This window comes from Crassostrea angulata, chromosome 5 (assembly GCF_025612915.1).
Source record: "Crassostrea angulata isolate pt1a10 chromosome 5, ASM2561291v2, whole genome shotgun sequence".
Taxonomy (NCBI): Eukaryota; Metazoa; Mollusca; class Bivalvia; order Ostreida; family Ostreidae; genus Magallana; species Magallana angulata.
This window is the reverse complement of record NC_069115.1, coordinates 10,337,777-10,350,444: the sequence shown is the minus strand read 5'-3', so window position 1 is coordinate 10,350,444 and position 12,668 is coordinate 10,337,777. Positions and strand designations below refer to the sequence as shown.

Here is a 12,668-nt window from a genome sequence, read left to right as displayed (position 1 = left end):
TAGAGAAGTGAAGAAAACTTTGAATTTCATCCTCTTTATATTAACAATGATGAAAAATAAATGCCTGGCATAAGATGTAAAGAATTGCAATATATATAAGGTAGTAAAAAAAATATGAAAATTATAAGTAACAACTGTATTTTTAAAATTTCAAGATAATTCCTGAATGTCCAAAAACTCTAAATAGTAACCTTGTATCTGCATAAAACAGGGATAACCTCATGTCTTATAAAAAAAACTAAATTAAATGCGTATTTAAAAAAGATTTAAACAGGTGTTTTATAAAATGCAAACCTTCAGTGAATGCAAATACATTGTATCACCCAAGGTTGACCTCAACTTCAAAACAAACATCAGTTGCAGACAAAGGTGTTCATTAATCTTCATGTGACAGAGAGAGATAAGCCTCTAAATTTTCTGCAACAGGCAAGATAATTAATCCCAGGGGATTAATTGTTCTGCTCTCTCATCCTTTTCTTCAAAATTTACACCATTTTTTTTTTCTTTTCAGAAATGACAGAATGGGGTTATTATCTGATTACCTGTTAAAATTAACAGCATTAAGGCAGAAAAAAATAAAATTAATAATTAAAAAATAAAATAGTGAAAAAGGATATCTTAATATATATCTTGATTTTAGAATTCAGTAAAATTATTATTAATCATTGTGTACGGCATTTTAACCAAAATAAAGTATGACTATATATATAATTTAAAATCCATAGTTCAAAGAATGTATACAATACTACACATCTTTCAAAATTGACCTTAACTTCTAAACAAAGTTCATTTGCAGACACAGGCAGTGCAGTAATTAATCTCAATGTGACAGGTAAAGATAAAGCTTAGGATTTTCTTCCTGTTAATTAATCCCAAATGACAAATATTGCACAGCCTTCCAAGTATACAATGGTAACATTCTCAGCAGTTATCTCTCTTTGCCCACTATTATTATGCATAGTTAAGGAATCTACCCCACCACCCCAGCTCCAAACTAGAAGACATAGAGAACAGAACTTAGCATCAAAATATGTATTTCTGCCTACTGAACTACCATACCAAATTTGAACTTGATTGGGCAACCATGAAAAAAGTTATTAGAAAAAAACCAGAAAATTTGTGGACGGAAGAGTGACAGACGGACGGACAGAAGGACGGACGGACAGAGTGATTACTAAAGGGCACCCGCAAATCCTTGCGGGGCCCTAATAAAAAGCAAGGTTACCTTTACTTTAAATTTACACACAATAAAGTTGTAAAGGTCATATTTAATAATCTTTACAAAATCTTAAATATGTAAAGGTTATCTGTACTGGAAAGTAAAGATGTAAAGGTCAAATTTATTAAACTTTACAAAAAACTTACATTCATAAAGGTTACCTTTATATGGTGGTAAAGATTTAAAGGTCATATTTAATATTCTTTACATAGACTTAAATTCATAAAGGTCTTATACTGAGTATGACCTTTTACATCCTTATTTTTTTAACCTCATCTATTCCTTATAAGTTCTTATTCATATTATCAATTCTTTTACTAATCATATAATGCTATTGTATGTAAATTAACTTTTACAACAATCAATTATTGTATATTATATATAACAATGAAAGTTTTTACTAAACAGAAGCAAATTAAAAGGTATTCTGTGCATTTTTTTTTTATTTTATTGACAAATTTTGCATAATGTAATAATTCATATCTAAATAAAAAGCAATGGATATAGGTATTTTAATATATTAACGTGAAGCATTGAAACTTAATGTGTTTTATAAAAAAAATTATCATCTAATAAAAAGTCATGATGCATAATAAATTTAACACTATAAAAATGTAGAGTATGCACCTTATGCAAGTGAGTTTGCATTTTTTAAGCATGATATTGCTTTATATATAAATACTGCATGTGCTCAACTTAATTAGTTTTGTTGTGTTGAATAATGTTTTGATTGTTTACCAATGTGTCCAGCTTCACACAAAACTGCATGTACTCGACTCTACAAGTTTTTGTCGTGTGGAATGATGATGAAATAAGTGTTTACCTATTTGTCTAGCTTCAAACAAAATTGCATGTGCTCGACTTCACAAGTTTTTGTCGTGTGGAATGATGATGAGATAAGTGTTTACCTATGTGTCCTGTTTCACACAAAATTGCATGTGCTCGACTTCACAAGTGACTGTGTACCTGTTACAATGTGTAAAAAAGTGGGGGGGGGGGCAACTACAAGTAGATAAAATATAGCATATAGAAAACTTCACAAATTAAACTTCATATTTTAAATCCATTGTACAAATGAAATACATTTAAAAATTACATACAATAAGTTTGTAGCATTGTTACATGTATACACTTCTACAACACTAATAACCATAATAAAATTAATATGAATTGAAGTGGGAAAAGAAAATTAGAACAGTATTAAGGATATGTGAACCTGACAAAAACAAATCCACTGCGCAACTCGAGCTGCCGAAAATAGGTCGTGGAAGTCGCGCTAAATAAATCAAAAGATTTTATCAATATAATAATGAAGTCCAATTTTTAATAAATCGGAAATATTAACACTATAAATCGTATAAATATCGAATATTTTCATGAACGACATAGCCGTTCCGAATTACGATAATGTTTTGACAGAGGCAGACGATGACGAAATATCGTAAACAAGGATTTAAGTCGGCAGGGAATGCAGCCAGGTATTCTATAGTGACATCTGCACAGAATCTGCGCTGGGCCAGACTGAAAAGACCCCCTGATCACGATTATATCTGCAGTGATATCGGTAGGTATAATTATAATTTGACATCTATAATTACATACCTTCCTTCGAAAACCAGAGACGTATACATGTAAATATATTTATATTGTATGTGTACATGTACATCTATGAAAACACGAAGTACAGCAGATATTAAAACTTGTTAATATTCTGATATTCATATTCATTGAACCATGCCAACAGTAAGTTTTTCAAATCTATGATGTAGCCGCAAAATTGCAATTCTACGGAAAAATCGGACTGCCGGATCGTACCCAAATTTCTCCGTAGAAATAGTTCTGCAGCTTAATTGACTTGGTCAATGTCGATGTGCATTTTAAATACAGTTTGTACACGAATTTATAAGTAAGAGAGAATGGTCAATAACTACAGAGATAATAAAGAAAAAAATCTGATTAAAATCAGATCCTTGATCCGCTCCGTAGCGACAATATAAAAACAAGGAGCGGATCGAGGATCTGATTTTAATCAGATTGATAAAGAAAACATATTCAGTTATTTTTTTCTCCATTTTTAACACACCAAACTGAACAATGTATGTACATGATCATAAAACCACAATAGCTGTTCAAAGTTTTAGGCATGAAATCTGAAATGTTGATTTTTAAAAAAAATTACTTTGAAGTTGTAACTTAAAAAGAGTATATTGTTTAATAGATCTAATTGATAGCTATGTAATTCTCAAATAGAATTTAAATCACTTCTAATTGAAAAAAAAAAATGAGCAAGGCTAATATTATGAGTCATTGATTACTTTCGTAGAGCAGATAAAAATGAAACACTTGCATGTGCAGATATTGAATGCAAGATTGATATACATTTTTAAGACCACCAAAATTAACATTGTTTTGTATAGTATGGTATGGTAGATACATACTCAAAGTATGCAGGAATTATAGCACTGAGTTTATGTATTTAAAGCTTTTGAACTTGAGTTGTGGTAATGTACCAGCTGTTTTGTTCATTATATACCTAGCTGTAACATAATTACTTTAATCTACATGTTTAGATTGTTTATAAATTTTTAAGCTTAAAAAATCAAAACGATTGCTTCAAATTCATTAAAGAAATCTTTCAATTGATGTTTTGAAAGCCCTAGGCATTACAATCAAAATTCCTGAGATTTAATTAATTGTTATCATACTTTCTGGTTAATTAATATATATCATTAAATTTGTCTGATATATTGTAGGTCCAGATTTATCACATGTAGAAAGAGAGGAAGAAGTTGAGTCTGCTGATACCAAGGAATGCAAAGACTGGAGACTAGGGAGACGGATAGTTGAGCTAGATGTGCTAGCTAAAGGACTGAGTGCCTGTGGGAAGTCTGGCTTGCCCCTCAATTTAGACCACACTAAGGAAATCCAGACTTATGGTCTGGGGTCACTTTTAAATGTGAGTAAAAGTTTATGTGTATTTTTGCACAGTTTACTATATCACAGGTAAAATTGCAACATATGTTGAACATATGTTTCGAGTAACATATGTTGAACATACGTTGAACATATGTTAAACATATGAATTTTTCACAGTATGTTGAACATATGTTTGAAATGTATTGTTAACATATGTTTGAAAAATACGTTAAACATATTACAGACTCAAAACATATGTTGAACATATATTTGTGGTAATCATATGTTCAACGTATGTTTGACATATTTTGAACATATGTTTGTTTAAAACATATGGTCAGCATATGTTTTCAATTTGCGTTATGGTGATTAAACATGTTTGTTGGCTTAAATTTTTACATATGTAGTAATGAATACGTGTATAAACAAATTATATAATCAACATTAGCCATGCATTTTTTTTTCATATGAAGTGTTTCGTTAACAAATCCGGATTTAAGCCTGAATCGGTTTTAGATTTAGTGTTCATAAACATACGTCATATTTTACGTCACGGAGGGAGAAGATCAATCTGCAGGATGGATTTTAACTTGTACTTATAAGGTAAAAATGCGTTTTCATTTACCTATTTAAAATTATATAGGGGCAATGAGTCAATCTACGGGCTGTAGTTGTGTTCTTCTAGAAAATTCGGATTGAAAAACCATACTGTAAAAAACAATGTAATGTCAACAACCGACGGTCATCATTGTTGTTAAACTTTTTAAAAACCAGCTGTATAATTGAACCTCTAAGGCTGTTGAAATTGTTTTGAAAATACAGTGAATAAATCATACAGTAATTACAATGTTTACGAATGACAGAATGTAGAATATCTCAAAAAAGGTTAGGTCTGTAAATTTCTTCACACAAAGCTACAACTCAACAGCTTACTGTCTATAGTTTATTTGACCTTACAAGTTTAATGGTAAACAAGCATAAAAATGTAGATTTGAAAAATATATTAAGATCAGACGCATTTAAAAACCTGGAAAGTGAAAGTAGCCCCCAAAACTAGAGCAAAGCTCATTGCAAAGCAACGAGTATGTCTTATATTGCTGTTTTAGATCAGTTATTAATGAAAAAAGTCTTTACAATCCCACAGGGAAATTCCTAATGAATTATTTTGTGTCAACACAAATTGTACAATGATTTATATCATTGTATATTTATTTTCAAGAAATATTTATATCAATTCAATTCATTTTTCCTTTTAAAAAAATCTTTATCAATATTTATAGTGTAATTTTTATAACATGCTAATTGAAAAAAGTGTTTTTATTTTAGGAATGCAGTGACTAGTGGACACATCACAGATGGCATCAAATAACACAGTGTCAGAGATTATGAAGAAGTAAGTACATAATTATAAAAATTTCTTACATTTCTTCAAAACTGCAGCATGATGTATATTTTTTAAACTTGTAATATTATTGTAGCAAAGTTAATTAGGTTCAATGAACATCAAATAATGAGTAACACTGTTTGACAGAGCATTATAATTTGTAGCAAATGGATGTAGTAGTGCAGAGGTGTGTAAAATTTCTTGGATGCAGTCTGAAGACGATGAAGTGATGAAAGATCCAGGATCCAGATATTCGTCCTGAGCTCAAAGATATCTGCACTACATTTGCTATACAAGTTATGGTAATTAAATTTAAACATGGCTCTGACTGTATGATTGATGCTAATGATAAAATCTTAGTTCTAATGATTTTTTGTAAGATTTTAAAATCTCACTTTGTAAAAATAACACAAATATATTAATGGTTTTCCACTTCTTAATTTGCAAAAATTTAAAAGGTCTGATGGTGGTTACTTGTATTTGTATTAATATCTTAGACTGATGTTTCGACTTGACTTGTGAAATGATAAACAGCACATCGAAAAAGAAGTTGGACAAAATGTGGGATTATTGCAGGTATATAGTTATTAATTTCTCTCTCTCTCTCTCTCTCTCTCTCTCTCTCTCTCTCTCTCTCTCTCTCCAGAACGTACAATGATGTAAGTATTCAACAAAATTTACTAAAGGAATAGAATGAAAAAACTTAACTCATGTTGTATTTGCAACTTGATCTTGATACTCTTCAAACTTTTATTTTAATAATGGAACAACTGAGGCAATTATAAACTTATATTTACATTCTACTGTGTTTTTCCATTAAATTCTGTGATCTTCAAATGCCTCTAAATGCAACAGGTAGTCAAAGGTCAAATTGACGAGTTTTATTATGACGTCACAAGCGTTGAACGCTGTTAACTGCAACGTCACAAGCGAAAATCAAAGTTCACGCTTGTGGCTGTTACTGTGGCTCTTCCATTAATATTAACTTACCCTTAGGATAAGATAGGCATTTTAAGGTATGGATCACATTTACAGACAAGGCAGGAAGTTTAAAAAAATGTAAATATAAGCATTAAATCATGCGCGTTACTCAATTTGTATGCACACACCGCTGTAGTTATGAGAGTGTATACTTCAAAAAATCATGATTCAATGCTATAATAAACCATCTTAAAAAGTGTTACATTCTCTGTTTCTTTTTCAGAGACTATTAAAGCTGCAGTGAGTGAGAACCATTCACAGGAGAATAACAAACTTGTCTATATGATATTTGCAACAATAAAAATGATATGTATTTTTATCTCTGTTTTTTTCATCAAATAGCTGGAGCTACAAAATGAATGCAATTTTTAAAAGACTCAGTGTTGTAAAAACAGGATAATCAGTTGAAGAGGGTAATTCAGAAAGAAAATTTGTACCAACAATGAATTAAAAAATAAAAAAAATATTTAAAGGCATATTTTCAAATATGCATAAGACATAATCCCAAAGGATAAAGAAAATGAGTAAACACAAAAATGAAATTAACATATGTTCAACATATGTCTGACATATATTTATAAACATATGGTAATCATATGGTTATCAAAAACATATGTTTAATATATGTTAAACATATGATGAACATATGTTTATGAACATATGTTTAACATATGGTGCTCGTTTTTTATGGCGAACATATGTTTCAGAACATATGTTAAACATATGTTGAACATATGTTGCAATTTTACCTGTTTATTATAGCATTGAATCATGATTTTTTGAAAGCTACATCTCATAACTGCAGCCGTGTGTGCATACAAATTGAGTAACGCGCATTAGCGCATTATGCATACAAATTGAGTAACGCACGTTAGTACATTATGAAAATTTGTATGCACGCATCGCTGCAGTTATGAGACTGTATACCGGTATTTAAAAAAAAATCATGATTTTAATGCTTATATTTCCAATTTTTTAAACTTCTTGCCATGTCTGCAAATGTGATTTATACCTTTAAATTCCTGTCCTAAGGATAAGTTAATATTATTGGAAGAACCACTGTAACAGCCACAAGCATGAACTTAATATTTGATTTTCACTTGTGACGTTGCAGTTAGCAGTTAGCAGCGTTCAACGTTTGTGACGTCATAATAAAAAACACATTATTTTACCCTTTGACACCATACGTGTGTATATCAGTGTTATAACTGCCATAGCTTTCAACACGCTTTACAAGCAAAAAATATGTGGAATGTAAATGCATTTATAACTAAGAAAATTTGTAAGATGCTAGCTCCCATATTTCATTTATTTTTCTCATGTTTCAAACACTTTCCAAACATTTTTTGTTAGGTTTATATATATATATATATATATATATATATATATATATATATATATATATATATATATATATATATATATATATATATATATATATATATATATATATACCGGTATATATATATATATATATATATATATATATATATATATATATATATATATATATATATATATATATATATATATATATATATATATATATATATATATATCTCGTTAAGAGAGAGAGAGAGGGAGAGAGAAAGAGAGAGCTATATTGATCAGTATGATCTAGCTGTCTTCATCTCAAATTATGGATTTTTAAAAAAATCTTTGAGTCTGGTAAATATAGGTATTATATATTTGCATATATATTTACATTTATCATATTTTGTAGGTACAGTGTTTCAATACCAATTGCATGAACATCAACCATATTCCAACTGGAAAGAGACATGACCGAATATGGGATGTGAACACAAAACTAGCTACAGGTGTGTGAGTCACTGTATGTAAAAATATATGTATATACATGCATATATATAAAATTTCCATATTGTCAAAACATTATATTCATTGACATTTATGTAGCGTTCCTGTGGTTTTGTTGTAATGACATTTATCACAAGAATAAGGACAATAAACCTATGACACATAACAATGTTATTTTGACTGAGTCCTCTTCTAGACGGAAATTGATGAGGTCACAGACGCACATATACACATCAGGTACACAAATTAACACTGCATGTAAACATCCAGGGGCTGCACAGGCATCATGCATACAATGTAACGGCTAGTCTGCACTTTTGACAGTTTAATATCTGCTTACAGTATACATTTATATAGATTGTCTGTGGGTAAATATATATGATAAAGCAATATCACAATTTCATTTCAATAATTTCATATATCATATTTTCTCACAGGTTTAGTTCACTCAGGAATTGCAGTTAGGCAGTTGAATACTAGTATCTTACTTGCAGAGCTAAACATTCCAACAGTCCACTACAAGACTATAAATGCTAGATTAAAAGAGACAGGGAAGATGGTGGAAAAGATAGCAATGGATTCTACAGATGAGGCCCTACAGAATGAAATAAAAGCAGTAGAACAGTATGTTGATGCATAATTATAGCATTTCCTTGATCAGATAATCTTGTATTATGGGACCCATAAATATTAAATCCATCTTTTTATAGTATTTCAAATACTTTATGCCAATTAAGAAATAAATTGTATACGAATATATGCAGTATATGAATAGAAATATCAATTAATCTCTATTGAAAATCAGATAATTAGTATTCTAGTGTGCCAATATAACAAATCATTCAAGTGAGGCAATGTCAAATCATTTGTAGTGTTTACAAATAAGCTTGCATGATCATTAAATTATTTTAGGACAAATGGAAAATTTCTAGTTGCCGTTGATGCAGGCTGGCAGAAAAGAGGGAGTGGAAGATCGTATAACAGCCTCTCAGGCAAGTAAAAGAATCTTTACAAAATGGAGCTATTTTAAGTTTTATAGGTCACATGAGTCACTCAGGTGACCCATTGCAATGGGTTTTTGTCAGCTGTACATTAATCGCCAATCTATTAGTTGTCTGTTAACAATTTTAACTTCTTGAAAAAAAAACCCCATATATATAAACCCATGAGTGATATATCCACCGCATATTGAAATAAACATGTGATGAAATTATATCTTTCCTTCTCAGTAAATAGTATATACTATTCATTGTCCATACTTGCAGGGTCTTTTGTATTTTTATAACTTTTATTTTAATTTTTAGGACACTGCTCTATGGTAGGCACACAGACAGGACAGATTATCCACTACGCTGTGCGGTCCAAAGATTGTAGAGTCTGTTCAACAGCAGCTTCAAGAAATGAGCCGCCTAAACCGCATGACTGCTATCAAAACTGGGAAGGCAGTGCTAAAGCAATGGAGGCTGACATGGTCACCCAGATGGTGAAAGATGTTGGGGAGAAGGGTTTTAAAGTTGAGGCAATAGTTGGTGATGAAGGACTATAGGACGGCTACGTGCCAATGTTAATGAGAAGATTGAGAAGATATCCGACAAGAAGCACATACGTAAGCTGCTGGGGAACTCTCTGTATGCACTTAAAAAACAACACCCAATGCTAACAGTGAAAGTCATCAAATATCTCCAGAGATGTTTTGACTACATCATTGCTCAAGGAAAGGAGAATCCTTCACATATTTCATCTGACCTTAATGCACTTTCAAAGCATCCATTCGGGGACCATAGTTCTTGTTCATCTCGATGGTGCAGATTTATTGGAAACCCAAACTGCCTTTACAAATCATTCCCTCATGGAAAACCACTTGCCAACCAATGTCTGCAGTCATCTCTGGAGAAAGTTTTTAGCACTTATGCTGGTCATAGTAATAAGCTCTCATCTCTCGGAAGCACACAAGGAAACGAAAGTTTCAATCACATGGTAGCAGCCAAGGCTCCAAAGAACATTCATTTTAGTTCTTCACGAAACCTTTCTTACAGAGTTGCTGCTTGTGTTGCCCAAAAGAACAGTGGCCATAAGTACCTTGTCAGTGTAAGTTCAAGTTATAAAACATACATGTATTAGAGTTTTAAATATTGCAACTATATCAATTTGTCACTTTGGTAAAGAAAAAGCTATCCTATATGTTTAAACAACAATTAAAATGTACTACTCACGGTAAACAGAAAATAAAAATGAAACATTCATTTTGTAGGTGAATCGTTCATTAGGACTCTCCCCAGGTTTCTACACCAACCGTCTTGCCAAACTGAGGGATTCCCAGCGCATTAAGCAGAGAGCTGTTGCAAATTCCCACAAGTTCAAGAGAAAAAGACTAGCAAAGAAATCAATGAAGTAATAATGAGTTATTTAGGTCTTATTTAAATGATTAAGATTTCATGACTTAGTTGCATTATATTTTTAGATAACCAAAGTTAGCATTCTTTATGGTAATTAAAATATTTGAAATATTAAAATCTAATAAGCAGTGGCGTCGGAAGTAAATTGAAAGTGGGTGGGGGGGGGGGGGGGGGGGGGTAGACTAATCTTGACTTCAGAAATCTTGACAAGCAAAAAAAAAACTTAATTCCCAAAATCATGAAAATGTTAATCCTGGGAGGGGGGGGGGATATGTATACCTATGACTCCAACTTCTCAATATTATCAAGGTAAATTTAGGAACAATTATAAAGTGGGGGGGGGGGGCTGAACTCTCTATGATGCTATGTGTCTAATGGTTAGGTCTAACTTTGCAAAAAAAAGTGTGTGTGTGTGTGGGGGGGGGGGGGGGGGGGGGCTAAGCCTCCCTAGCCCCCTGGTTCCGACGCCTATGAGATAAGCTAAAAGATGCATTATATATTAAATAGATAATTCTGTTAATAACAGGTACCAAAGAAATGCAAGCTTAGAGGTGGGAGAAGGGACTTCATACCAGTCAGGCTGTACAATAATGGGTCACCTATCCACTGATATTCAGAGTATACCTGCACCTGTTATACAACCCGAATATACACCTGTTGAGATAGAGCAACTGAGAGAATGTCATTTGGCCTTCTTTGATGTTGAAACAACTGGACTTGGTATAAAATATTGAACTTTTAAATTAATGAAAATTTAATTAATTTACATGCAATCATTGATCCTCATGGTCACAATGATACTTTTTTAACTTACATAAATTTACTGACATCCTAGGTTATCTACAAACCAACTAAGAGCATCATAATTAAGTACTGTCAGTTAAATCTGCATTACATGTTGCCATGATATATGCTTGCTTCAAATTTAATGAATGAACATTTTAAATTCACTTCCTTAGTTATACAAATTCATTTTTGAACTTTTTTCAGGTCGTGACTCCCATATCATACAGTTGTCAGTTAGTGTAGACCCTAATGAAGAAATTTTCAACTGTTATATTAAGCCTGGAAAGAAAATTTCTCCTGCTGCTTCAATAGTTACATGTACAGGTTTGAAAACGGGAACATGTACCACAATAACAGGGAAGTTGAGTACTCCAGAATTCAACCAGCTTTAGAGAAACTTTTTGTGTTTTTGGCAAAGTTCGAGAAAGTGGTTTAAGTTGGACATAACTGTAAATCTTTTGACATTCCAGTATTACTTTCAGCATTAGAAAATAACAATATGTTAGAAAGCTTCATGTCAACTGGAGTAATTGGTGTGATTGATACTCTTCCTCTTTTTAAGGTATGTCTTCCTAACTTGCCATCTTACTCCCAACCTAAAGTATATGAAACAGTGTTTGAGGATCAGTACAATGCTCATGATTCTTTGCAAGATGTTTTTGCTTTATCTAGACTTGTAGAGAAGGTAGAGCCCAGTATAACAGACAAATCCAGCTTTTCTTTTTCATTGGCATCTGTTGTGTCGATTTTTAAGTTCAGAAAAGATGCAAAGCCCCGTTGTGATTCACTGCTTCCTTTGGTTCAATCAAAGACTATTTCAAAATGTATGGCCTCCAAAATAGCTAATAGTGGATTGTCTCTTTCCCATATCATATTAGCCTTTAAACGAGATGACCAACAGGGTTTGGAAAACCTATTGTCTGAAATTTGTGAAAACTCAAAAGTGAGAGTGACAAAGTCAAAGAGGATTATTCAATCCATATCTCAGTACATCCATTCTTTTGAAGAGTAGAGTAGTTGTGCTTGCTAAAATTCATGTAAAATGTATAATGAAAAGCAACACATTTTTGTACATGCATGCAGGATACATATAATTATTAAGATTTGCAAATACTTTTTTATTAAATGAACGAAACATTGATAACCATACAGATTGTGGTTTGACTGT

At 31.6% G+C, this 12,668-nt stretch overlaps 1 protein-coding gene and 1 pseudogene across 1 annotated transcript; both read left to right on the top strand.

Annotated features, from left to right (window-relative positions):
* Nucleotides 1–2,647: 2,647 nt before the first annotated feature.
* On the top strand, nucleotides 2,648–4,397 carry LOC128183794 (uncharacterized). Its single transcript, XM_052852945.1, has 3 exons — nucleotides 2,648–2,783; nucleotides 3,973–4,175; nucleotides 4,380–4,397. Exons 1-3 carry the CDS (start codon nucleotides 2,648–2,650, stop codon nucleotides 4,395–4,397), a joined length of 357 nt encoding a protein of 118 aa, XP_052708905.1.
* An 822-nt stretch (nucleotides 4,398–5,219) lies between these two features.
* LOC128183793 (uncharacterized) lies at nucleotides 5,220–12,552 on the top strand (annotated as a pseudogene).
* Nucleotides 12,553–12,668: the final 116 nt, after the last annotated feature.

Coding starts and splice junctions, on each gene's coding strand:
- LOC128183794 (XM_052852945.1), top strand. CDS start 2,648: ATGACGAAATATCGTAAACAAGGATTTAAGTCGGCAGGGAATGCAGCC. Junction 2,784..3,972: donor TTATATCTGCAGTGATATCG/GTAGGTATAATT, acceptor GATATATTGTAG/GTCCAGATTTATCACATGTA.